The 24,142-nt window shown below is 38.2% G+C and overlaps 2 protein-coding genes across 9 annotated transcripts; one reads left to right on the top strand and one right to left on the bottom strand.

The window, feature by feature from the left end:
- The first annotated feature begins 291 nt into the window (after nucleotides 1-291).
- LOC108997053 lies at nucleotides 292-11,016 on the top strand. Of its 3 annotated transcripts, none has more exons than XM_035692614.1 (4): nucleotides 292-951; nucleotides 1,396-2,256; nucleotides 4,494-5,633; nucleotides 7,696-11,016. In XM_035692614.1, the coding sequence occupies exons 1-4, from the start codon at nucleotides 786-788 to the stop codon at nucleotides 10,749-10,751; spliced, it is 5,223 nt and encodes a 1,740-aa protein (XP_035548507.1). In that variant the 5' UTR covers nucleotides 292-785; the 3' UTR covers nucleotides 10,752-11,016. The 3 variants fall into 3 exon arrangements, with proteins under 3 accessions (XP_035548507.1, XP_035548508.1, XP_018828683.2); XM_035692615.1 differs by having other exon boundaries at nucleotides 7,699-11,016; XM_018973138.2 differs by having other exon boundaries at nucleotides 4,497-5,633.
- Nucleotides 11,017-11,694: 678 nt separating this feature from the next.
- LOC108997055 (RNA pseudouridine synthase 5) lies at nucleotides 11,695-23,897 on the bottom strand. 6 transcript variants are annotated; one of them, XM_018973146.2, is made up of 15 exons: nucleotides 23,688-23,897; nucleotides 23,389-23,498; nucleotides 23,078-23,135; nucleotides 22,805-22,832; nucleotides 22,663-22,709; nucleotides 22,467-22,557; nucleotides 22,029-22,194; nucleotides 19,210-19,297; nucleotides 17,978-18,062; nucleotides 17,050-17,125; nucleotides 16,630-16,697; nucleotides 15,591-15,660; nucleotides 13,625-13,727; nucleotides 12,840-12,933; nucleotides 11,695-12,086 (listed from the first exon to the last, which is right to left on the bottom strand). In XM_018973146.2, the coding sequence occupies exons 2-15, from the start codon at nucleotides 23,492-23,494 to the stop codon at nucleotides 12,012-12,014; spliced, it is 1,155 nt and encodes a 384-aa protein (XP_018828691.1). In that variant the 5' UTR covers nucleotides 23,495-23,498; nucleotides 23,688-23,897; the 3' UTR covers nucleotides 11,695-12,011. The 6 variants fall into 6 exon arrangements, with proteins under 6 accessions (XP_018828691.1, XP_018828690.1, XP_018828688.1 ...); XM_018973145.2 differs by having other exon boundaries at nucleotides 23,676-23,897; XM_018973143.2 differs by having other exon boundaries at nucleotides 23,589-23,897.
- Nucleotides 23,898-24,142: the final 245 nt, after the last annotated feature.

The raw sequence follows: 24,142 nt of genomic DNA on the forward strand, positions 1-24,142 counted from the left end.
GGGTGTGGGTGAGGGGTGCGCGTGCAGAACACCGCTACCCCCCGAAATAGTCCCAAAAACCAGGGGCATTTTCCCGAGTCCGATTGGGAACACAGTGGGGCCAAAGTAAAAAGGAAAAGTTGATTGGAACAATAAAAAAATAAAAAAATTGACATGCAACAAACTCAAACAAAAAACTAAATAAAAAAAATAATTTAATTGCGGACGCGGAATTAGATTGAATATGGTTTAATATTACCGTTGAGATCCGGATGCCAATGCTCTCTCTCCTTCTCTCTCTGTCAAGGCTCGCTTTGTACTTCGTTCCCTTATCGGCTCACGTTCTCACTCTTCTCGCTCCAAAGGCAGGCTTTCGTTCACCACCAACCAGCCAAGAAATAGAGAAAGGAAGCCGTAGAAAGAACATTATCGAGCCATTGAGGAAGAATAACCGGAATCCATTAATTTGGACAGTGGGTCTAGATACCTTCTTCGATCGCGTTCTCAACCAAATCAAAACTCCGCGGTTTGGTCTGTTCTTTGGGGGGAGGTGCCGCATAGGGTTGGCGTTCGATCTGGAATCGACAGGATTCAGCTCTGTGTCTTCGTTTTCATTCTTGCGGTTCAAGCGCTAGATTTGGTGCTTGTAAGGGTGAATACCGTTCCTAGGTGGCTGCCCGTACGATCTGGTTTTATCAGCCCCGGGTATTCCTTCCCTCGGTGGCTTGTTCTTTTGTTTGGTTTTTGCTTTCGTGCAGTGACTTCGGTTTGGTGTTGCGGCAGCCCATGCGATTGGGTTGGTTTTCATGCCGCCAGAACCATTGCCTTGGGATCGGAAGGACTTCTTCAAGGAGAGGAAGCACGACAGGTCTTCGGAGTCGCCAGGGTCCATAGCAAGATGGAGGGACTCGTCCCATCACGGATCCCGCGAGTTCAATCGCTGGGGATCCGCCGATTGTCGCAGGCCACCAGGTGAGTTATTCCGATTCGACTCGTCCTCCTCTTAGCCCTTCGTCTCTTTAAATTTGTTCCGATTTAGAACTGGGTTTCCCTTGATTATGATGATACTTGAGGAAACAAATATTAGTATTTCTATAACCTTGGTTTTATCAATAAAAACGAGTTCATTCCGAAAGACCTGTTTTTTGGATTGGTTTCTGAGGTGCCGTTTTTGATATTTCTGTAGGAATTTGTATTTATTTCATGATTATTGCATAGATCTATGATTAACGTACCTCTTTAGTTTATTGAATTTCCGGGGTTGTGATTCTTATCTGGAGAATAACTCACTCTTTTTAATTTTTTTTTTTCCTGGGAAAAATATTTATTTTTGTTTGCGAGAATATATACGTTACTTGTGTTGATATCTTTGGGTTTTCTCTCCTTTTTTATTTGTTTCCCAAATATTCTCTGAAGGTCATGGTAAGCAGGGTGGTTGGCACCTATTTTCCGAAGAATCTGGTCATGGGTATGTGCCTTCTCGGGCTGGTGACAAGATGCTGGAAGATGACAGCTGCCGACCGTATGTTTCGCGTGGAGATGTGAAATATGGCAGGAGCAGTAGGGAAAATAGATTTAGTCAGAGAGGTTGGAAATTTCATTCCTGGGAAACAAGCAACGTGTCTCCAAATACGCCTGCGAGGCTGCTTGATGTGAGTAATAATGATCTGAGGTCAGTGGATGATACCATACCTTGCCCTTCTCATCCTAGTTCTGACTTTGTGAATACATGGGATCAGCTTCACTTGAAAGACCAGCATGATAAGATGGGTGGTGTCAATGGGTTGGGTACAGGCCAGAGATGTGACAGAGAAAACTCACTTGGCTCTACTGATTGGAAACCTCTCAAGTGGAGCCGTTCTGGAAGCTTGTCCTCGCGGGGTTCCAGTTTCAGCCATTCAAGTAGCTCCAAGAGCATGGGAGGTGTGGATTCCAATGAAACGAAGACTGATATACAGCTGAAAAATTCAACTCCTGTCCAGTCCCCTTCAGGGGATGCTGCTGCTTGTGTGACATCTGCTGCTCCATCAGATGAAACTACCTCCAAGAAGAAGCCCCGACTTGGATGGGGTGAGGGACTAGCAAAGTATGAGAAAAAGAAAGTTGAAGGCCCTGATATTAGCATGGATAAAGATGGAGCTGTCTTTTCTACTAGTATTACAGAACCCATCCATTCTTTCATTTCAAACATGGCCGACAAAAGTCCCAGGGTTGCAGTTTTTTCAGATTGTGCATCGCCTGCAACTCCATCCTCAGTTGCTTGCAGCTCCTCTCCAGGTAGGATCCCTAGTCTTTTGCTTGGTTTTTGTTTTCAATTTTTTCATCTCTGCAAGTTACTCCCAAGTACTCACCTATCTATTTTACTGGTTATATTTGAGGAGGGCTCTACTTTCAGAACCCTTTTTTGATACACCAATCTGTTTACTATCCATTAGTCAAATGGTAGTAATTTGCAACTGGTAACGATTTGATTTTCTTCAGTTAGAATAGTTTTTGAAGTAAATAAATAAAATAAAATGGAGTAAATTTCTATTCAAGGAGCTCAACATTACTTATGACCTTTTGCAGTATCAAGTGAATGAGAATGTAAATAATAACTAGATCTATGAAGTTCAAATAAGCTGTAGCAGTCAGTTGGTGTTATCAGTATTGGTAAGAAGCATGCATAAAGTGCAAAGTGCAAATCGCCAAGCCTAAAGAGCTTTGCTTACCAACAGAGAAGTGCGTTTACAAGTTGGCTTTTTGTAATTTTTTTAACAATATAAAACATCAGTTTGAGACACAGTTATAATGATGTAAACTAAAATTCTTAAGTACATAGTTGAGATTGGAGATCATTTACGTTCCCTAGTGCCAAAAGTTTTCGTATGTGATGTATATGCTTCGAACCCAATATAATAGTTCAAGTTGGCTTTCTAGATGGATTGATAATTGATTGCTTATTTTAGTGAAGAAGCCAATACATACAATTCATGAGCTTTTTTTGTTATAATTCGATTCTCCATGTACTTCAATTTGGATATGGCTATTAAATCAAATATCATAGATGTGTATATTTAGTAAATCATGAGAATTATATAAAATGCTATGTTTTATGTAATTAGATGATTACTTGATTGTCATCTAACTTCTTAAAACTTATTAAAACTTATTGAGTTAATAGACGAAACATATTGCCATCTAACTTCTTAAAACTTATTTTTATTATATTTTATGAATTTTGTTTTGTTATTATAAGTAATTTTTAATGAGTAATAAAGCAATAGAAGAGAGACACTAAGCACAATTGACAACCGATAATAGAAAATCATGGACACGTGGTCCATTAAAATTTATTTGCAATTGACCATTGAAAAAAGTGTTAAAGAAGAAGACTCTAAGCTCATCTCTTGTTCACTCGTGATCATTGAAGCTTCTATTATTTATTTCCCTCCAAAGGCACCACAAATTGCAAATAGGGGCCATTTTTCTGTATTGCTGAAATTTGGGGATTGCCATGTTGGCCCCTCTGATTTTCTAGGGAGTCAACCAACCTTTAAGGACTGGATTTTCTTTTTGCACAAAAGTAAGATCATGTATCGCTAGGTACTGTGAGATGAGCTTGGTGGTTGAAGTCTTATTGGTCTGGGAACATACTAGCTCGTGGGGATGGTGGCAGATTAATGATCCAAGATGAAATGTTTTCTTATTTAAAAGAAATCTAATTATTATAAAAATTGAACTAATTCTAAAGGCATCAGTTTATGCTTTGTTTTTTGAAGAAGGTTGTCTCTCTTTCCAAGATTGCAAGATTATTTCTTCTCATATAAGAATTGAAAAAAAAGAAAAAGAAAATAAAAATTGAATATCTAACGTGTTTGTCACCCAAAGGATCATTTAATGATGGCCTCTTGAAGACTTATTTTATACTTATCTAAACACCGGGGGGAGGGGAACTGATCCACTAGTCGTCGAGTAAAAGTAATAGGAAACTTGACTCATGATGAGACTGTTATTCCTTGAGAATCTGAACTATTCTAATACACAATCATACTTGCATGTACAATATATGTGCCAGATAGCATGTATATGTGTACTACATATGTATATGTATCTATAAAGAGTAATGCTAGATACACTTCTAGGGTGTGCATGCTCTGCGCGCTCCCTTTGGAAAAGGTTGGGGTCCACCATTAAAAAATTAAAATTTTCAGGTGGGTCCCATATTATCCACTTTTTCAAAAAGAGTGTGTGAGACTTGCACATCCTAGGACTGCAAATATCGTTTCATTTGTAAAAAAAATAAAATTGTCCACAATATGTACTTTGAAAGCTATTTAAGTATTTCTTTCCCTGTGATGTGGCTGCTAATTTCAGAGCCTTTTGATGGATTTTTTTTTTTGTACTTTTCTTTGTATATGAAAAAAAGGGAGCAAATGGTCGGCCAAAAAATACTTGCATTCTTTTTTTAGTGAGTTAGAATATCACACTTTTATTTACCCTTCTTCTAATGAAAGTTCTGGCAATTGGCGTAGCAGGTGTGGAAGAGAAGTCATTTGGAAAGGCAGTGAATATGGATATTGATGTTAGTAATATATGTGTTTCACCTAGTGCTGGATCTATAAATCATCTTGAAGGATTTCCCCTTGATTTAGAGAAGGTAGATATGACCTTGATGGCTAACTTGGGCTCTTCATTGATTGAGTTGTTGCAATCCGATGACTCAAGCTCAGTGGATTCAAGTTTTGTGAGATCAACTGCTATTAATAAGTTGCTGATATGTAAAAGTGAGATTTCAAAGCTGCTGGAGGTGACTGAGTCTGAAATTGATTCACTTGAAAATGAACTAAAATTTTTGAAGTCTGAATCTGAAAGTGGCGATCCCTATCCAGCTGCATCCAGTTCTGTGCTAGCAGAGAAAACGGCAACACCTTGTGTAGAACAAGATGTTGCCTCCAATTTGTTCCACAGACCTGAGCCATTGCAAATTGTTTCTTCTGGGGAGGCTGTTACGGAGAAGATGCCTTTCTCTAATGGTGATTTGGAAGATGTTCATGCAGCTATTAAGGATGAGGATATTGATAGTCCTGGAACTGCAACGTCCAAGTTTGTGGAGCCACTTTCTTTAGCGAAGATGGTTCCTTTATCTGATAAGGTGGAACATGGCGATTCTTCTGGTAATTGCAATGCAATTCAAATTAAGTCTCAAAACGAGTATGTGAAATGCTTGGTGCCTGGTTCAGTTGGGGAAAAGACTGTTGCACCTGTTTCCAGTGAGGTGAGTCTATCTACTGATGGACAATATATGTTGTGTGATTCAATAGTGGCTTCGAACAGAAAGTGTGCAAACAGAGCATGTGGAGTTTTTGATAAGCTATTACCAAGAGAGCAACATATGACAGATGTCTCTCGCACCGTCAATTCCTCTTCCTGTCAGAGTGCCTCTTCAGTCAAAGAAAAATTTGCAAAGAGGAAGCAGTTTTTAAGATTTAAGGAGAGAGTTATAACCCTTAAGTTTAAAGTTTTTCAGCACCTTTGGAAGGAAGATATGCGATTACTTTCTGTGAGAAAACACCGTCCAAAATCTCAGAAAAAATTTGACCTGAGCTTGCGGACAGCTCTTACTGGGAATCAGAAGCCTCGTTCATCCATTCGCTCTCGTTTTTCTTCTCCAGGTAAGAAAAACTTGTCATCTACTTATTCATGCTAAGAATTTTTCTTTCTCTGAATTTGCTTCTCTGGCTGCTTCAGTTCTCAATTCTCTCTAGTCTCTAACTGCAGTTTTCGACATAACAAAATTTGTTATGTTTTGGTGGGATATTGTTGTGGATAGCCTTTGCTTAAAATTGGCTTAATTTCTTTTCAAATTTTGCTCCTTTTGCTTTGCTTAATGAGTTGTGGTACTTAAGGGATTGCCATAAGAAACTGAGATAGAAGACCCAGAAATTATTCAATAAATTATTTGTTTCACAGAAAGTTCTCAATGTCAAAATAGCTTTGTGCAGAAAACTCCTTACCGAGAATCTGTGCCCCCCCAATAAAAAAAGGCTTTGTGCAGTTTCCTTTCGGTACAGTGAACAATATTCTATTGGTTTAACAGAGCTTTGTGAAGTTTCCTCAATTTGTTGGCATGTTATAGATTTTTATTTGGTTTAGGCCTGGTTTGTTTTCACAAACCATCTCATATTATCTAATCATTACAACTCTTCCAAACTTCCAAATAAAATAAAAAAAAACAATTCAACTTTTTCAAATCCCAAAACAAAATAATATTAAAAAATGCCTTAAAGATTCACAGGTACACCATAGAAACAGGGTTCTAGATTATCAAAGTGTCGTGGTACCTGAGGGACTGCCTTAAAATTGAAAAACAAAACCCAAATGGGCCATGTGAGTGCATTGTAGTATATTTTTGGAACACCATAGCTTGGCTAAGTATTTTTGAAGTTCTTATCTTATTGATCTGAGTGTGTTTTGTATATTGATATGTTAATCTATGCATTTTCTAATTTCCTGCATCTTACTTTGTTTGGAGAACTTCGGGATCATGAGCCTGATTTAGGTAAAGAAGATATCAATCTTAATACTTGGTTTTCCATTGATCAACAATCGATGTTCTGGAAGATTTATGTGCATTGTTGATGGAACATACGACGTGGATTGTGCCTGTTTGAAGTAACTAAATTGGCCTACCATGTCTAATGTCAAGAATCTTCTTGAGGATGCAATGGGTTGGAAAGGGTGTAGCATGCTTTATGATGATGATGATGATGATGATGTAGTGGTACTTGTATTAGATACGAGATGAACTGGCTATTGTAAACCTGAAGTAATCTGTATATGTGGAAATGGCTATTTAGTATTTATTTTTTTAATATATGATTTGACTTACCATTAGGACATGCATACAAGCATGAACCATAGCAGAAGATACCGAATTGCGTTATTATTAAGCACAATGAAAGTCTTGCGTTTGTGGGGCCGTGCAGAAGTTTATGGGATATGAAAGAGGAATATGGTAGAACTCTTGAAAGTATTTGCATCTCTGTGAGTGAGCTTGCCTGTCTGATATTTCATATGCATCTTCTAGTGTTTTGCACATGCCTCAACATGGGCAGGCTGTATATAAAGGTGATTGAAACTCTACATCCCTTTTTTGCCCCAAGTACAGTGATTTATGGTTCAAGAGAGATCAGTTGCAATCTCTCTCAGTTCTAGTAAGTTGGATCTGATATCAGGGAAGAGTAGAATGTCATGATAATGATGTCAAGTGTGATGGTGACCACATCTGAGATCACTTAGATTGTGTTAGAACAGTATTGATTTGGTGCTACTTGGTTCTGGTCAGTCATCTCTGAAGTTGAAAAGGCCTTTTAAGTATGCGGGGGGTTTCTTCTGGCTGATTTGTTTGAATATGCAAGTGAAAAACATGTGATTATCCCTGCTCTGGAGTTACCTCAAAAATTTGTTTGAATGCTAAGTTGTTGGTGATGAAACATTTAACATTAATCTAGTTATTTCTTGAACTACAATTTATGCTGACGTTCAAAATTTACCATCCCTCTCACCCCTTCAAAAAAATAAAAATAAAATAAATAATAAAAAAAAAACTTAAAAAAAGAGCACCTGTAGATGGTTAGTTCCTGTTGCCAAGTGTTTTTTTTTTTTTTTTTTTTATCAGTTCCTGTTGCCAAGTATTTTTCTTTTTCAAAATAAATTTATAATCTGTTTTTGCAGCAGGAAATCTCAGCCTGGTCCCTACCGCAGAGATGATCAATTTCACAAGCAAACTGCTTTCAGATTCCCAAGTCAAGCTTTGCAGGAACGCATTGAAGATGCCAGCCTTAATTTTGGACAAAAGGGAAAAATTGTTGTCAAGATTTATCTCAAGTAATGGATTAGTTGAAGATCCCTGTGCTGTTGAGAAGGAACGAGCTATGATCAATCCCTGGACGCCTGAAGAGAGAGAGACTTTCATGGATAAGCTGGCCACGTTGGGGAAAGATTTCAGGAAGATTGCTTCTTTTCTTGACCACAAGACAACAGCAGATTGTGTGGAGTTTTATTACAAAAATCACAAATCCGATTGTTTTGAAAGAACGAAAGAGAAGGAAGCAAAGGCCTTCTGTACTAATACCTATCTGGTGACTTCAGAGAAAAAGTGGAGTCGTGAGGTTAATGCTGCTTCACTTGATATATTAGGTACAGCTTCAATGATGGCAGCGTGTGCCGATGACTATGAGAGGAACCAGCATTCTAGTGCTGAACAAGTCGTTTTGGGTGGCTATGGTGATTCTAAAACATCATGGGGTGATGATGGTATTTTAGAAAGGTCTAATCATCTTGATATTATCAGGGATGAAAGAGAAACAGTTGCTGCTGATGTTTTAGCTGGAATATGTGGTTCCTTGTCATCAGAGGCTATGATTTCTTGCATCACAAGCTCTGTAGACCCGGGAGAGAGCTATCGGGAGTGGAAGTGCCAAAAAGTGGACTCTGGCATAAAATGGCCTTCGATACCTGATGTTATGCATAATTTTGATGATGAAACTTGTTCTGATGAGAGCTGTGGGGAAATGGATCCTTCTGAGTGGACAGATGAGGAGAAATCTATGTTTATACAGGCAGTGTCGTCATATGGCAAGGACTTTGTGATGATATCACGATGTGTGAGAACAAGATCACGGGACCAATGCAAGGTTTTCTTTAGTAAGGCTCGGAAGTGCCTTGGCCTAGATCTGATTCATCCTGGGCCTAGAAATGTAGGAACACCAGTGACTGATGATGCTAATGGAGGTGGAAGTGACGCAGAAGATGCTTGTGTTGTAGAGGCTGTTGAGACTGGCTCGGTTATCTGCGGCAATAAGTTGGGTTGTAAACTGGATGAGGATTTGCCTTTGATCACCATGAACAAGAATGACGACGAATCTGATCCTGCTAAGATTGTGAACTTCGAATCTGACCGGAATAGGTCAGAGGAAAACAATGGGATGGGACATATGGACTATGAAGATTTTGAGGCTGTAGAAACTTCGGTGTCTGATGCATGCCAGGCGGAGAATATACCTGAGCTTATTGTTCATGGTGACAGCAATATTATGAATAGTGTTGAAAAACACTCTGATTCAGTGCATACTCGGAGAAGCACAGTTGTCTTGGCCGCTACAGAAACTGGAGGAGATCAAGTGATTGAACAGAGTACTTCAATTGTGGAAATGGCATCTGTTAGAGAAGGAATTAAACCTGTTTCATCGAGTCCAGAAGCATTGATGGAGAATAAAGGGCTTGCTTCCGTGGGGTTTGAAAATGAATTAAGTGGGCAAGAATTGCTGTTGCCAAAATGTAGTTTGATTCGTACACATGAAAAATGTGGCCCAAGTGGCTTGCAAAGCTCAGTACAAGATTCAAATACAATAGGAAATTGTTCTCATCCGGCTGCTGAGAGTTCTTGTTCTGGTTTACATCTCAACCCTGAATACCAGCACAAAGTTTCCTTGGAGTTGGATTCTATGGAGAAACCTTATGTCATCTCCTTGCCACTGCAGAATTCCCCTCCTACTGCAACTTCTCCATCTCAAGATACTGCTTCCATTTTGTGTGATAAAACACTTAATCAAGATAGATTGTCATCAACACTTGATTTTCGTGGGAATGTACCTAAGCAGTCTCCTAAATCTATTAGTAGAGATGATTTTCACCAGAATTTGTGTAGCCATTCTATCTTGAGTCACGATGAATCTTCCCAGATTCTCGGGGGCTATCCATTACAGATATCAAACAAGAAAGAGATGAATGGGGATGTTAGTAGCAGAAAGCTCTCTGAAGTTCAAACCCTTTCACAATCAGAGAGTAATGTCTCCACTCGATCTGTGGCACAGGATTGCTATCTTCAGAAATGCAACAGTTCAAAGCCTCACAGCTCAGTGGCTGAACTTCCTCGTCTCTCTCAAAAGATAGAGAAAACTATTCTTCATTCAAGAGCTCATTCACGGAGTTTGTCAGATACTGATAAGCCATGCAGGAATGGTGATGTGAAGCTTTTTGGCCAGATACTCAGTCATCCATCCTCTACGCAGAAGTCAAATTCTAATACCCATGAGAATGAGGAAAAGGGGATCCATAATTCAAATTTAAGCAGCAAATTATCTAATCTAAAATTTTCTGGCTATCATGATGTGGATGGGAATTCATCTCTTCTGAAGTTTGACCGTAACAATTACCTGGGCCTTGAAAATGTTGCAATGAGGAGTTATGGCTTCTGGGATGGGAATCGAATACAAACTGGGTTTTCTTCTTTGCCTGATTCTGCTATCTTGCTGGCTAAATATCCTGCTGCTTTTGGCAATTATCCTACACCGTCTTCCAAGATAGAGCCACTGCCATTGCAGACAGTTGTGAAGAGTAATGAGCGAAATTTGAATGGTGCATCGGGTTTTCCCAGGGAAATGAGTAGCAGCAATGGCGTGGTTGATTGTCAGTTATATAGGAACCGAGAGGGCTCCAAAGTGCAGCCATTCACAGTAGATATGAAACAGAGGCAAGACATATTTTCTGAGATACAAAGGCGAAACGGGTTTGAAGCAGTCTCAAGTTTACAGCCGCAGGGAAGGGGGATGGTTGGAATGAATGTAGTGGGAAGAAAAGTTATTGTTGGGGGACCCTGCACTGTTGTTTCCGATCCTGTGGCTGCCATTAAGATGCACTATGCCAAAAGTGACCAGTATGGTGGGCAGACTGGGAGCATAATTGGAGAGGAGGAATCTTGGAGAGGTAAGGGGGACTTAGGCAGGTAGCAGATGTGCTCGGAGGGCCTAGAGGCCCTCCGCGGCAAATTTTCTTTGCCGCTCTGTATAATAGTTTTTGTATTGTTCAATCAAATGATAGGGCAATGGACGGTTCTCAAAGTCCGTCTTTTTGGTAAAGTATTTTAGGTGTTGTAATGTTGTAGCAGCTTTAATTTGTTGTATTTCATGGAAATACAGAAATAATCTGTGAAAGTTGGAGAAGGAAAGTTGGAGAAGGCAGTTCTGATTTCTTATCCAATTCTTTCTCGTGCCATGACCTATCGTGCAATTGACCTTTAATTCTTTATTGGGTGCTGGTTATTTGTTTTTTTTTTCTAGGGCTTTTGTGATTCCTCTACAGGTGCTCGCTTTTGGAGAAATTCCTAAAGTCAATACTGTTCAAGTGCTGGAAATTGCTCTTCCCGTTGTTTTCAATTAGCACTGCAATGAGGTGTTTCTTGATCTTTTGCTCTCATTTCTTTTGTGTTTTTGGCCCTGCCTTAGGCGGTCTGATATAAAAGGTATACTGCTGTGCTCGACTTGAATTTCACTGAGGCAGCGTGGCTAATTCAGAGAGTTTATTCTGCTTAAATGCAGGCCATTCTTTGGTTTTGGAATTTGTATTTCAGCTGGTTGGCCACTGGAAGCCGAATTCATTTCTGGTGGGAAGTAGGCTGTCATTTTTTACTCCCTTTAGCAGTGTTGGGGATTAATATTCTTTTTTAATGAGTAGCAGCTAAAAAGTTATGGTGGACATTTACCATTCGTGTGAGAGGGAGCATTTCTCCTTAAATCTTTGGTGCATTGGGACAGTTCTTGTAAACCTAGAAATGGTTTTACATGAATAAAATTAGAACATCAAAGAACTAAGTGATTTACAATTAACAATCCAGAGCATCCATGCATTTTTGTTTAAAACCCTAAAATAGCAAATGTGGAATAAAGCAAACTAGATATGTTGTATCACACAACTTAATGAAATAACTTTCATCCCCAAAATTTTTCCATTAAAGGTGTCTGCTAGCACATGCACCAATGCTGTTCTATTCTGGAACTATTTACATAACCAAGAGCTATGAAAATATGGCCATGTCTTACATTAGTCATGAAGACGTTATGGCCATTTGAATGGTGCAAGGTCTCTCTACTTCTGTTACTCAAGTATAAATAAATAAATAAATAATTCTCCAACCTTTGATAGCAAGGCTGTCAGGTATGCTGTTCTTTGCTCTCAAACTTTCTGCAGTCGCATGTTGAATAGTGTTGCTGCTAATGAATGCTGTTCACTTTGGCCTCCTCCTGCGTAAGGAGAACAGATGGAAGAGGTGCGGTAATTTTGGTTTCCTGCAATGGCAGTAGTTGTAACCGACTTTAAATGATATAGATCAGATTTAAGTAGCAGTTGGATTATGCTGCATAGCATCGTGATTTTGATATTGATAACCAGTGAGCCTAAAACCACGAACCATGATATATACACTAGTCAAGTAAAATTTTGAAGGTCCTGTGAGGAACAAAGAAAAAAGATCCCTCTTCTGAACCATTTTATGTTTGCGCATAAAATGGCCAATGATGTAGGTCGAGAGTGCAAGAAAATTCCACATGCCTTGCTAGAATAACAAAATAAGATCGCCAAATGGTGAATTGCAAAGTTAGGCACTAATTTCAGATGCAAGACATGAAAGTGATTTGGCATTTACTTTGTTGTATGAAGAAGCAAAGATGATGTTTCTTCATTTATTCTGTTTTTAACGTTTCGAGATCACGTGACAATTACAGCACAATAGGCAGAAGATCATCGACATTAATGGTTAGTTATATTTAATCTAGCCTTTGTCGATATTCAGGATTATAATAAAAACAGGAGTCCTCCACAGGAACTTGTATATTTAAAACATCGAGACCCATGGCCTGATTTTCAATACAATATATTGAGTGGATTAACACCATGCGGATACTTAAGTTACTGGAGCGAGGAAAACCAAATCTTTTTACTAACAAAGAGTTCTAAAATGCGTATTCCCTGAATTGACAATTATAAGTTCACTTCTGAATCCGTAAGCAGCAACTAATTTTGACACACATTCCTAGACTCACCTGATTGGTAGTTGGGTGAGAGAGAACCACTTGATGTGCATGCAAGTAGTAGCCACAGTCTCCTGGAACAGGTTTTGTTGGCCTCTGGTAACCCCTATAAATCAAGAAACGAATAGTCACTTGTGAGTCATTTTCATGAAACTTCTTGTTATACACCCTTTTCTGTTCTCCTCCAATTTCAGTGGCAGCATTCATATTGTCAAACAAAGGAGATCTTTATATCTGTTTTATGATATGGATTTGACAGAAGGTGAAGAGTTATTGCTATATAGTCGATCCACAATGATCAGAGTAGATCAACAAGACAATACACAACATGCATCACACCAATCCTTTCCTCACCAAAATCAAAACTTTGTAAGGATCACTAATTGCCTTGATAACTCAAACTATTCATATAGTCTCCTAAAATTTAGTGTTGGTGCTATGAAATTTTCACTAAGGAATGGGACAGGCAATTTTTGCAAACATAACACCAATTATAAGGTAGGGCATAGTTAATAACCAATGTAAAAGACGTCATCTTCTGGTATAAATAATGTGCTGAACGAGGCCTAATTAGATCAGGCCACCATCTGATAAGTGACCTAAAAGTTGTGTCCAACTTGTGTAAGCTTTCATCTAAGAAAGTAAAACGTAGTTATGAGAAAAAAAATACAGCAGAAAACAGGTAGTGGGATACATACATCTGCTCAGTGATCTAGCTTCCTACCTATATGTTTCCTAGTAATTTATCTACTAGCTAGTAGGAAAAGATATGACGGAAAAATAGAAAGAAAATTGACCTTGTAGATAAAACATTTGCGTACCCGTCTTTTGCAAAATTCTCATCAATAATTTCAGGATCAAAGCACTTTGGTTGTCCACCATCAACATAAAGAGGATCACCTGGTAGAGGCAAAATCTCAAGCTTTATACCAACACAATTAATCCGGACTTTGCACTTCATAACCAGGTAAAGCACTTTGGCAGCCAAACAAAAAAAATATTATATTATAAATGCACGGGATGTGAGAGATCCAAAACGCTTTTACAAGGGAAATAGTTTGTCTTCTAGATAAAGTGAGGCTTTCTCATGGGAAAGTGCGCAAGATCTGCAGTAAAATCTGCTCATGACCTCCCATCGTGTTGGGCATGCAGAAGCTTCATGGTTTACATGTTGACAAAAGATATGTTCCGGTGTTTCAAAGTCAAAGCCAATATTCATTTGCATAGCATTCTGGTTCACGTTCTTACTAAAAAGTGCCCCACTCTTTAAACCAATGATGCAAAAGTAGAGAGCAGAGCTAAAAAGCAAGACACAATGATGTTGCTACCCAGAACTGTCTTCATGCACTATAGAGAGAGAACTTGTGCAAGAAAATGGGAAAACTTGGGATGTAAAGCAGAAGATTGAATATACCATCTCCTGAATGGGAAATAGGTCTCAAGTCTTGATCTTTTGGCCCTCACAACAATGCCCTATCTAGGCATTGTAGTAGTCTCAGCTTCTCGATAGGTATGACTAGGCTCCCACAAATTTAAATTCACTAAAACAGATTTTTCTGAACAGTGGCAGGGCTAGGAAGTGAACTTCCCGCCCCTGTTCGGAGGGGGAAGGGGGAGGGTGTTTGAAAAGTAGTTAGAAAATATTATATGTTTTGAAAAGCTTTACTTTTTTTATAGGTATGATTAAAAGTACATATAGCCGACAATTACAAAAAGCTTAATTCACAAACGAGCATAATGATTGATAACTACACATTAATTGCTTACTACAATATTAAAGAACTGAAATTTTCCTCAAGTCCAATCTTAAGAATTTATACATCCCATATTTACTGAATCTTAGGCAAGTACTATGATAACAAGCAGCAGTTGGAAGGATGAATGTATTGCATAGACAAACTACTTAGTTGCGAGGAGGATTACTTAATGATTATAAACTTAGTTGCGAGGAGGATTACTTAATGATTATAAACTAACGGGAGAAATCAATGCAATAGTCAAAACGTTTTTTAATGTTTTTTGTTGATATAACATAATGCTTTACTATTTTGATCTTTATCAAACTATTGGAGGTTTCTTTCTTTCTTTTTTCGGTAGCTCGCGTTTTATATAATTATGATCACAAAATAACAATGAAATGCAAGGGGTTAGAAAGGGAAAAAAGAATTCTACTACATTTTTTTTCTCAGACTTCAAAATGTACCTAGACAATCTCACTCTTATTTTATTGATCCTGATAAGGTCTGAAGGTAGTCTCTCTAAAACAATGTAATTTTTGTGAGGTTGGAAAATTAAAAAGGAGTTCTTTGTGAAGGTTGAGAGGGGCTTTTGTAAAAGGAAAATGATACTTGGCCCCATGATTTTGCCTTGGGTATTTTAATTTTTTTTTCTTAATGGTTAAAAAAGTGACTATTAGTGAAGTGATGTATTTTTTTTAAAAAACGTTTAAAGATGTTTAAAAAATGTTTGAAAGAAAAAAAAAAGTGCAATTGCACTATTGGTAAGTTTGAGGGGGGCAAAATCATGGGGCTGAGCAGCGGCACCCTTTGTAAAAACTGGTACATATATGTTAAGTTACTGGCATCTGCAGTGCCCTATAAGGTCATAAGGAAATAAAAGGAAAAAATATGCACTTATCTGGAAACCAAAACACATCATCTCCATGAATTTAATATATTTGTCTGCACCAGGGTGGCACTTGGGAAGAATACGTGCTCAAAATTAATTAAAATATCACAAAGATATTAGCACTTCAGACTTTACCTAACAGAGGATGCCCAATGAAAGAAAGATGGATACGGATTTGATGGGGCCTTCCAGACTGAATCTCGACCTGTTAAATATTGTCAGATTATAGAATGTTATTTGTGCTATACAAGAAAAGGAAAAGAACATAAATTCTTATTTTTTAATAGGTGGGAAGGAATATAAATTCTTTCATCAAATAATTGTGTTCCCTATATTCCCTATCATGAATTCACCAAGTAATTCCTACATACGCAGGTCATCTCCTTATCAGTGCTTGCCAACATTTGAAAATTGGCTTGAAGTTTCCCAGATGGGCCATTGCCTTACATGTGCCAGTGAAGATTATGCAAATTAATGACACCTCATTCAGCTACCTTCTAGAACTTGCTGACATTTGAAACTCAGGTCCATCATTTTACTTACACAAAGATTTCTTCTTCTTTTTTTGTTTTGTTTTTCTCAATGATTGTAGAATTCCCCTTGCACAATAATGTAATTTCTTTCAATAATATCTTGTCACAAATGGAATCAAGATTTTTGTTATGAACCCTAATTTGCTGGGTAAAGTACATTTTTGGTCCCCCAAATTTCTTCCTGTTTTGATCTCCTTCCTGTCTTTCCACTTGCAAAAATTAACCAGAAGACTCTTATCATTGTTTCTATTGTGTTCCTCTGTCCAAATATGTTTGTTGGGTAAAGTAACACTTTTGGTACCCCAACTGCGAGAAAGTTCAGTTCTCCCATCCACCGTTGGTGTTAAAGGGGAAACTGCAAGGAGCCAACCAAGTGGATTAGAACCCCTAATAAGGTTGGAGCCTTGGAGGACCAGGATTCTTTATCCGTTGCTGTTTTAGGAGTCCCTTGATTCTTTTTTTTTTTTTTCAAAAAAAAAAAAAAAAACAAGTGGATATGCCCAAGTTTCACAGAAATGCTTTACTGATAATGTAAGTTTGAATTAGTGAAACAGTATATGATCAGTCAAGAAATAATGAATTAAAGCCGGTGGATATGATTACGCATCACCATGCAAATATAAATCATAAACAGGGAGAACCTGCACCAATGTGTTGTTCCCTTGCACATCCCTCTCAACAACAGCAACTTTACTCAGAGCTGGTTTCCCTGTTCAAAATAGAAGGGAAAAGGCTGAATATGATAGGAAAGATGTATGTGATAAAAAAAAAAAGAATTGATCTGCCAGCAAAAGATGATAGCGAGTACTCTTATCAGTATTTTGATAAGCAATACTCTATCAAAAAGGTATGGAAAAAACCAAGAATCACTTTTGACATAATACAAACAAATATGATATTTGCTTAATAGCAAGCAGATGTTTACTTTATTAATGAAATAACTTATTACTTATCAAAAAAAAGCAAGCAGATGTTTACTTATAAAAAAAAAAAAAAAAAGCAGCAGATGTTACATCCAAGAAATTCATTCTTTAAGCCGTCGCATAATAAATGATATTAACCTGAGGGAGAAGCAACATACAGCCCCTTGGCAACACCAGGATACTGCACCATTCCAATGGGCTGTTTTATAATTACCTGTAATGCAAAAATAACTTTCAGCTAATAAAACTGCTAAAGCCGAATTATAGCTGAATATAACACTCTCTCTCACTCCCGCTCTCTGTATCCATAATTTACAAATAAACCCAGTCCCCATTGACCTCATTCTTCGCCTTATTATTAAAGGGGAGGACATGGCATTTGAGTTGGGTCTCATTGGCAGAGTTCGGAGTTACAAGGGACAATGTTTCCATAAAAAAACAAAAGCCTAAACAGGAAGACCGTCAGAACTCCTCTCCACAAATAAGATGACTGACAAGAGAAGAAAAGATGCATCAAGTGAGAACATTCATTAAAAATTATGTTAAGCACCAACAAAGGGAGAGTTGATAAAGATGACTTAGTAAGGTAGCACCAACAAGAAGTCAAACAGTTACGCAGAGGATTCAATAGTACACACTCCCACACATAGATGCATAGATGCATAGATAGGATAAATAGGATATATATATATATATTTGATTGGTAAACAAGAATTTTATTGATGTATAAGATAATGTACATACAATATTTTTTTGGGAGGGGGGTGGTTGAGCAAAATAGAAATCATTTCAATACAGTCCTTCATATGTAGAATTCTTTGCGTGAACTGCAGTAAAAAAGAATATATGGTTTTAACAACCATATGTGGAATTCTTTAAAGTTAACTGTGCGGCAAAGCCTACAAAAGCAGTGAACATTAATGGCTCTTTGAGTCATTGGTCTTATTCGCTTGTAAACATAACCTAGACATAAGAGATTAAAAACTGGCAATATTATTGTCAGCAAAGACAGATACATACACTTGCACACAAGAGAAGGAAGTGACAATGTCGTGATAGGGTTTACCTTATCATCACTAAGAATACCAGTTACTAGCGCCCGGTATATCTTCGTAATTTTTCTTACTTCACAGATCTCCAAATTGGCATTTCTGTGTTTGTGAAATTGCATATTTCGTCAGCAACACATGGTGTGACAAAAAATGAAAGCCATCACTAATGCTTAATACATGACAATATAACACACATTTGGCCTATTTATACTATACCAGGCATTGAAAAAAAAATGTTGAATTCTTTTAATAGCTGTTCCATTCATGAGTTGTGGGTCTTTCAAGTTGTTGAACACAAGGCAAAGTTAGATACTCGTGCCCATATAGTTCCGACTCAAATGAAGGTAATGACTTTTCAAGTATATACACAAGCATCATTGATTTACTTTTAGACTATATTTATGGCGTTTTTCAAACCAGAGATTCTTGACCTTGTAGTGGGACCAAATATCTGTTCCGCGAAATTAGGTCAACTGCCTATCATTATCAACAGCTCAATTTATTATAAAAATGGTTGTCCTTGGCAGCTTTATCAGCATCCTGGAAGCACATACACAAAGCCTATACGAGCATCTTCAATTGCCTCTTTTTCAAGAATTTTGTGCCACCTAAGGATACATTCTAGTTAACATATTGTGATGTGTGCCTTTGTGTTGTATTCTGAATTTTTTCTTTTTCAATGGTGCCCCTCCTCCTCACTTCTTACTTCTTCCTTCTTTTCTTTAACCAAAGGATATTTTAAATATTTTGCCAATGGTGAGGTACTTAGCAGCCAAACTTGAGTTCCATGGCCTTTTATTTTCCTTTGGAAATCTCCATAGCCACTAAATTAGTTGGGCTGGCTTGGTTGTAGTACACCTCCTTTGTTAAGGTGATTGAAAAAATCCATACCATAAGATAGATTCCATTTTTTGTATGTGACGATGTCAGAAAGGATGAACATGACAAGGTATTATTAAATTACTGTTTTTTTAATAAAAAATCAAACATATTTACCCATGCTAGGAATTCGGATTATGGTGGGGTCATAAGAAATGGCAGTGCCTACACAGTACACACACACACACACACACAGAGAAACAGTCATTGTTAATGGAAAAATGAACTATCAGTCAGTAGATAAAAGATAACAAGATCTCTAATGGGAAAAAAAAACTATCAATAGAAAGAAGATTATGATCATGATTGGCCAACACAGAAACTATAAGCAGGCAAAAGCAGAATGAAAATAGTGATTTCTTCAAACCTATTGCCTTCAATACTAGATGTCCCATCAGCAAAGTATGCTGCAAGGTGTGTTTTGGCAAGCTTCGTCTTGGCACAAAGCAATATTCCTATAACAAAATCAAAGCAGCAAACGAGAATATAAAGGCAATATCATCAGCAGTTGCGTCGTCACCATGAAAGAAAATATATTTACTGGAACATTATCGGAGATAGAGGAGAAAGAAATATCTACAAAAGATAAAATATAACAATAGAACCTGTATAAGGACATGGCAGATTTTTAAGGAAGATGGATAAGTGGAATGGGCCTGTCGGATCAATTGCTAAAGAATCACGGGCCTGGCAAGGGCCAGGATAGGCTGGGTCATCTTGCGTGAAGTTGGTCCAAAGGGGAAAACAAAAACAAGCAGGCAGACCGGGGAGATTATGAAGAAGGCAGAGGTGGGCCAACGAAAGCCCAATTGCTAAAGAATCACAGGCCCGTTGGATCAATTGCTAAAGAATCACGGGCCTGGCAAGGGCCAGGGTAGGCTGGGTCATCTTGCATGAAGTTGGTCCAAAGGGGACAACAAAAACAAGCAGGCAGACTGGGGAGATTATGAAAACGCAGAGGTGGGACAATGAAAGCCCACGAATTCCCCACGCGGAGATGGGCCAATGAAAAATGCTTTGTTTGCAACGAAAACACAGAGCAGGCAGACTGGCATTTCAAGGCCAATTTTATTTGAGCGGGCATCCTTGAAAAGGTGGAAAAGGGGTTTATTTATCTCAGTGAAAGAGGATTACTTTGATTAAGATTTTTCAAATTCACCCACCTGTTTGAGGTCTTTAGTCCCTTTCCCTGCCAGTGTAACCAATCGCATTGAGAAGTTACAAATAGATTTTTCATGGGGCAGAATGGGAGAGGAGCTGAAATTCTACCTAGTAAATAGGCCTAAGGTCTGCTCCCCAATTTCTAAGCGTGGTTTGGGTAATAGGAAATTGTTGACATTCAATCAAGCCCTCCTAGAGAAGTGGCTACGGTGGTATGCCCATGAAATATATATCATGTGGAGAGAAGTGATTGACATGAAGTATGGCAGTGTTTTTGGGTGATTGGAGCTCTATGAATGAGACTATGAGGTTGGACTATGGAAAAACATCAAAACAGGTTGGAGGTTTTCAGGTCATATCATATATGAGTTGAGCAATGGTTCTGAGATAATGTTTTCGCATGATGGTGTAAAGATCAGCCTCTAAAAGAAGCATATTCAAATCAGTTCCACACTGTTCAGGCTAAGGATGCATCAGAAGCAGATTATTTACAATCCCCAAACATGTCTCCTCAATTGCAGTGGACTTTATCAGAACAACACAAGATTGGGAGATGAATCTCTTCGACTCATTCTATGCTCTACTATATCCCTCTCAGTTGAGACAGGATGGGAAAGAAGAAATGTGTTAGACCGTATCTAAGAGAGCCAGGGAGGGGTGTTCAAAGTCATGTTGTTCTATAATGCATGGATTGTTTGGACAGCAGCTCTAGGGAAGATTATCACCATAGATAATCTTAGATGTCGTGGCCTTATCATCACGGACTGGTGCTGTTTGTGCAGAAATAGTGGTGAAACGACGGACCATCTACTCTTACATTGTGATTTTACTCGAGATATTTGGAGTTATTTCTTCAGCAAAATGGGAATAGCTTGGGTAATGCCGGGTAGGGTGGTGGAACTGTTAGCAAGCTGGAGAGGGATCACTGGACCACCACAGATCAAGGCTGTGTGGAAGATGACTCCCATTTGTATGTTTTGGTGTGAAAGAAACAAGAGGCTTTTTGAGGATCATGAGGGCTCCATGGAAGAGTTTAGGAATTTTTTCTGGAAGACTTTGTTTTTGTGGGCCATTGCTCTAGATTTGAATGGCCTCAGCTTCCATGATTTCCTTGTAACTGTTTCTAGTTCTTAAATAGGTGTATTCACATGTATACTTCCAGTGTACCTGGGCTATGCCTACTTTCTTTATCAATGAAATAATTTATTACTTATAAAAAAAAATAATGCATGGATCCCTCACAATAGTAGTGGCTTTTCATGAAAGTCCAACGACTGCTCTGGGGATGATGAATCTGTGGATCACTTCATACTGGCAGATTTACCAGCGTGCTAATAAGGAGAAGTTGAAAATGATCACAACCGACTCTTGTGGAGAATGATATGATATGTTTAATGTGGTGCATATGGCAAGAAAGAAACGGTTGGAGCTTCGAAACAACACAAGGACAATAGAGGAACTCAAAACTTTCACCTTTTATGCACTATACAATTAGATGATTGCCACTTATGTTTATCTAGATTTAGCTTCCAAAATTTTCTTGACCTCTTTACTTCCACAAAAGAGTATCTGATGTATACTCCTTGTGTAATTGCATATTGCCTCTTAATCATTAATAAAATTTATTTTACTTGCCAAGAAATAGTAAGTACCATTTCCTTATGAATTGTACCCCTGCTGTGATATTCAGCATCATGAAATCCGTTAGTAATGACAATCTATCATGAGTTAAGTTTTGAGTTGAAGTGTGAGACTTCAACCACATACCCTAAAAATCAATAGATTTATGTCCATCATTTGACATCTCTCTCTTGTGTTATTCTGATTCTGCATTGATAACTACCTTTGTTAAGTGAATTGCCCTCAATCAACATCCACCCCTCTTATTGGTAGCTTGAATCATAGAGTTGACGAATTAGATTTTAATTATACTCATTTACGCAGCTCTGCCTAAACAAACTACGCCAAGGTGATGGAAATTTCGATTTTGGTTATGTTATTCAGCAATACGATTCATGGACTAACCTGAAGTGCCCCTTCCCAGGCGATGAACAGGAACAGGATGTGGTTCTTGGCGTTCAAGAGAAGAACCCTGCTTGCTTGCCCACCACTGAAGCTGTGTTAAAGCTGTCCGTTGCTGGAAAAGGCCACCGGGTAAAACTTGTAGGCCAGAAGGCTTATTAAGGGCAACCTGAGAAGGTAAGAATGAAAGAATTAAAATGATCCGTAATACGGTAATAGTAAAAAGAAAGGATCTCATATTACTTAAGGCAGAAACTCCGCTGTTTCAACTAGTTAAAAAATTGTGTTCTTAAAAAACTACTAAATTAAAAGTCTAAATAGCAGCCAGAAAAAATAAAATTTAAAATGTAAACAATTCCACATTCAAAAAACCCGAACTTGAAGGAAAATTATAAGTCCTTGACCTGGAACCAAAAATATAATACATACACACGTGCATACCATATCATCATCTTCATATAAAACTTCGAGCAAGTATGGCGCCTCAGGCTCTCTCCAAGGAAGTCTGTGGTAGACAAGCTCCGAACCAACTCTAGTAATTGGATGACATAGAATTCAACCAAGAAAAAGCAACGTTAGGAATTTCTCAAGCACAAAGTTTGTCGATTATTCAGAGTCATATTTTGGATAAAAGAACCTGAGGATTGTGTTGGGATCGGTATCAACTCGACCATCGACTCTTATCTGTGCAAACCAGCAAACGCAAGGATTTCGAGAGTAACTATATTTGCAGAAATCATTCTCAGAAACAATACTTTTTCGGAGTTGGATAATCGAACCTGTCCACTCTCAATTCGCTGCACCCAACTGCTCAATAAATTTTCGTTGTTAATGATCATCTGGTTGTTTCTCTACTAAACAGCAGGGAGAGAGAGAGAGAGAGAGATGTTGATTGAATTTTATGTATTTATTTAGTTATCATTTTCCTTCAATGCCTAAGCAACCAAACCGCATCTACTTGTAATTTGGAAAAAGAAAAAAAGAAGAAGCAAATAATGCCCCGAAATTGGATTCGATAGAATATCAAAATTATCAATAGGCATAAGGCTTACCCTAGCCGAGGGGCTGAATTCTTGTATTTACTAGAGTAGAACTCTATCAGCGTCAATTCTGTGAATCAAACGCACATTCAAGGTCAAAATCGGAAAAGAGAGTGAGAAAAAAGATCATCTTCGATCCTAAGACTTTCTAATAGTTACGGATCTCAGAAAATTTGAAATATTTAAACGAGCTTAAGAGAAAAAGGGAAAAATAAAGAAAAAAACATAATTTTGTAATTTTCTTTTTCTTTCACTTGGTCTTCTCAGCAATCTAGCGTGTCATTGATTCTAATACAGTATATGTCCATAGGAAATGAGAGGACCGGAATCGGAGGGCCGAACGACGTCGTTGTAGAACAAGCCGTCGTTGAGATCGGGCCAGGGCAATCCGAATGTCTGAGGCTGACGTCTTTCTGGAGGGTTTGTCATGGCACTGTAATGGACCCGATGGACTTCGTTTGGTTAGTTAAAAAGTGATGGAAAATGGAAAGAAAAAAACGGAAATTCAAGAAAATACAACTGCCTTTCCGGGAAAGCCAAACTCCAAGTTTTTTCTCAACAAATTTATTCTTCAACGACTATAAATGAAGGCTTCAGCCCTTTTTATTACAAGTCTGTGAACCTCAAGCAACTCCTAACCAATCAGCTCACAATCCAGACGATGAGGGACGAGCTTGAGCTTGAGCTTGAAGCCGTTGACGGTGACTATGGTTTTTCGTCAGGGTTCGCTTCGTAGGAGAATGTCAAACCGCCTGGTGATTAGATCGGACGGTGATGGTCCATCACTGATAGACTTGAACGAGTCCGAAGTTTTCTACCTTCTAATCTTGGGCCCATTTTGAGTTTCTGGCCTGAATCCGTTTGATTTATAGCTCAGCCTAATCCATATGGTGTTGGGCTGAAGGTGTGACCTTCAAACTAGCTAGGCCCAGTAATCATTATATAAGAATTATTAGCTTTGCTTTGTTTTTTTTTCCTGGTCTGAATTGTTTGGAAAAAATAAAAAAATACACATCGGCTGTCAACGCCAGACCAAGTCAAAATGTCAAATATACATTATGGATGAAGAAGTATTAG

Source organism: Juglans regia, chromosome 7, assembly GCF_001411555.2.
Source record: "Juglans regia cultivar Chandler chromosome 7, Walnut 2.0, whole genome shotgun sequence".
Classification (NCBI taxonomy): Eukaryota; Viridiplantae; Streptophyta; class Magnoliopsida; order Fagales; family Juglandaceae; genus Juglans; species Juglans regia.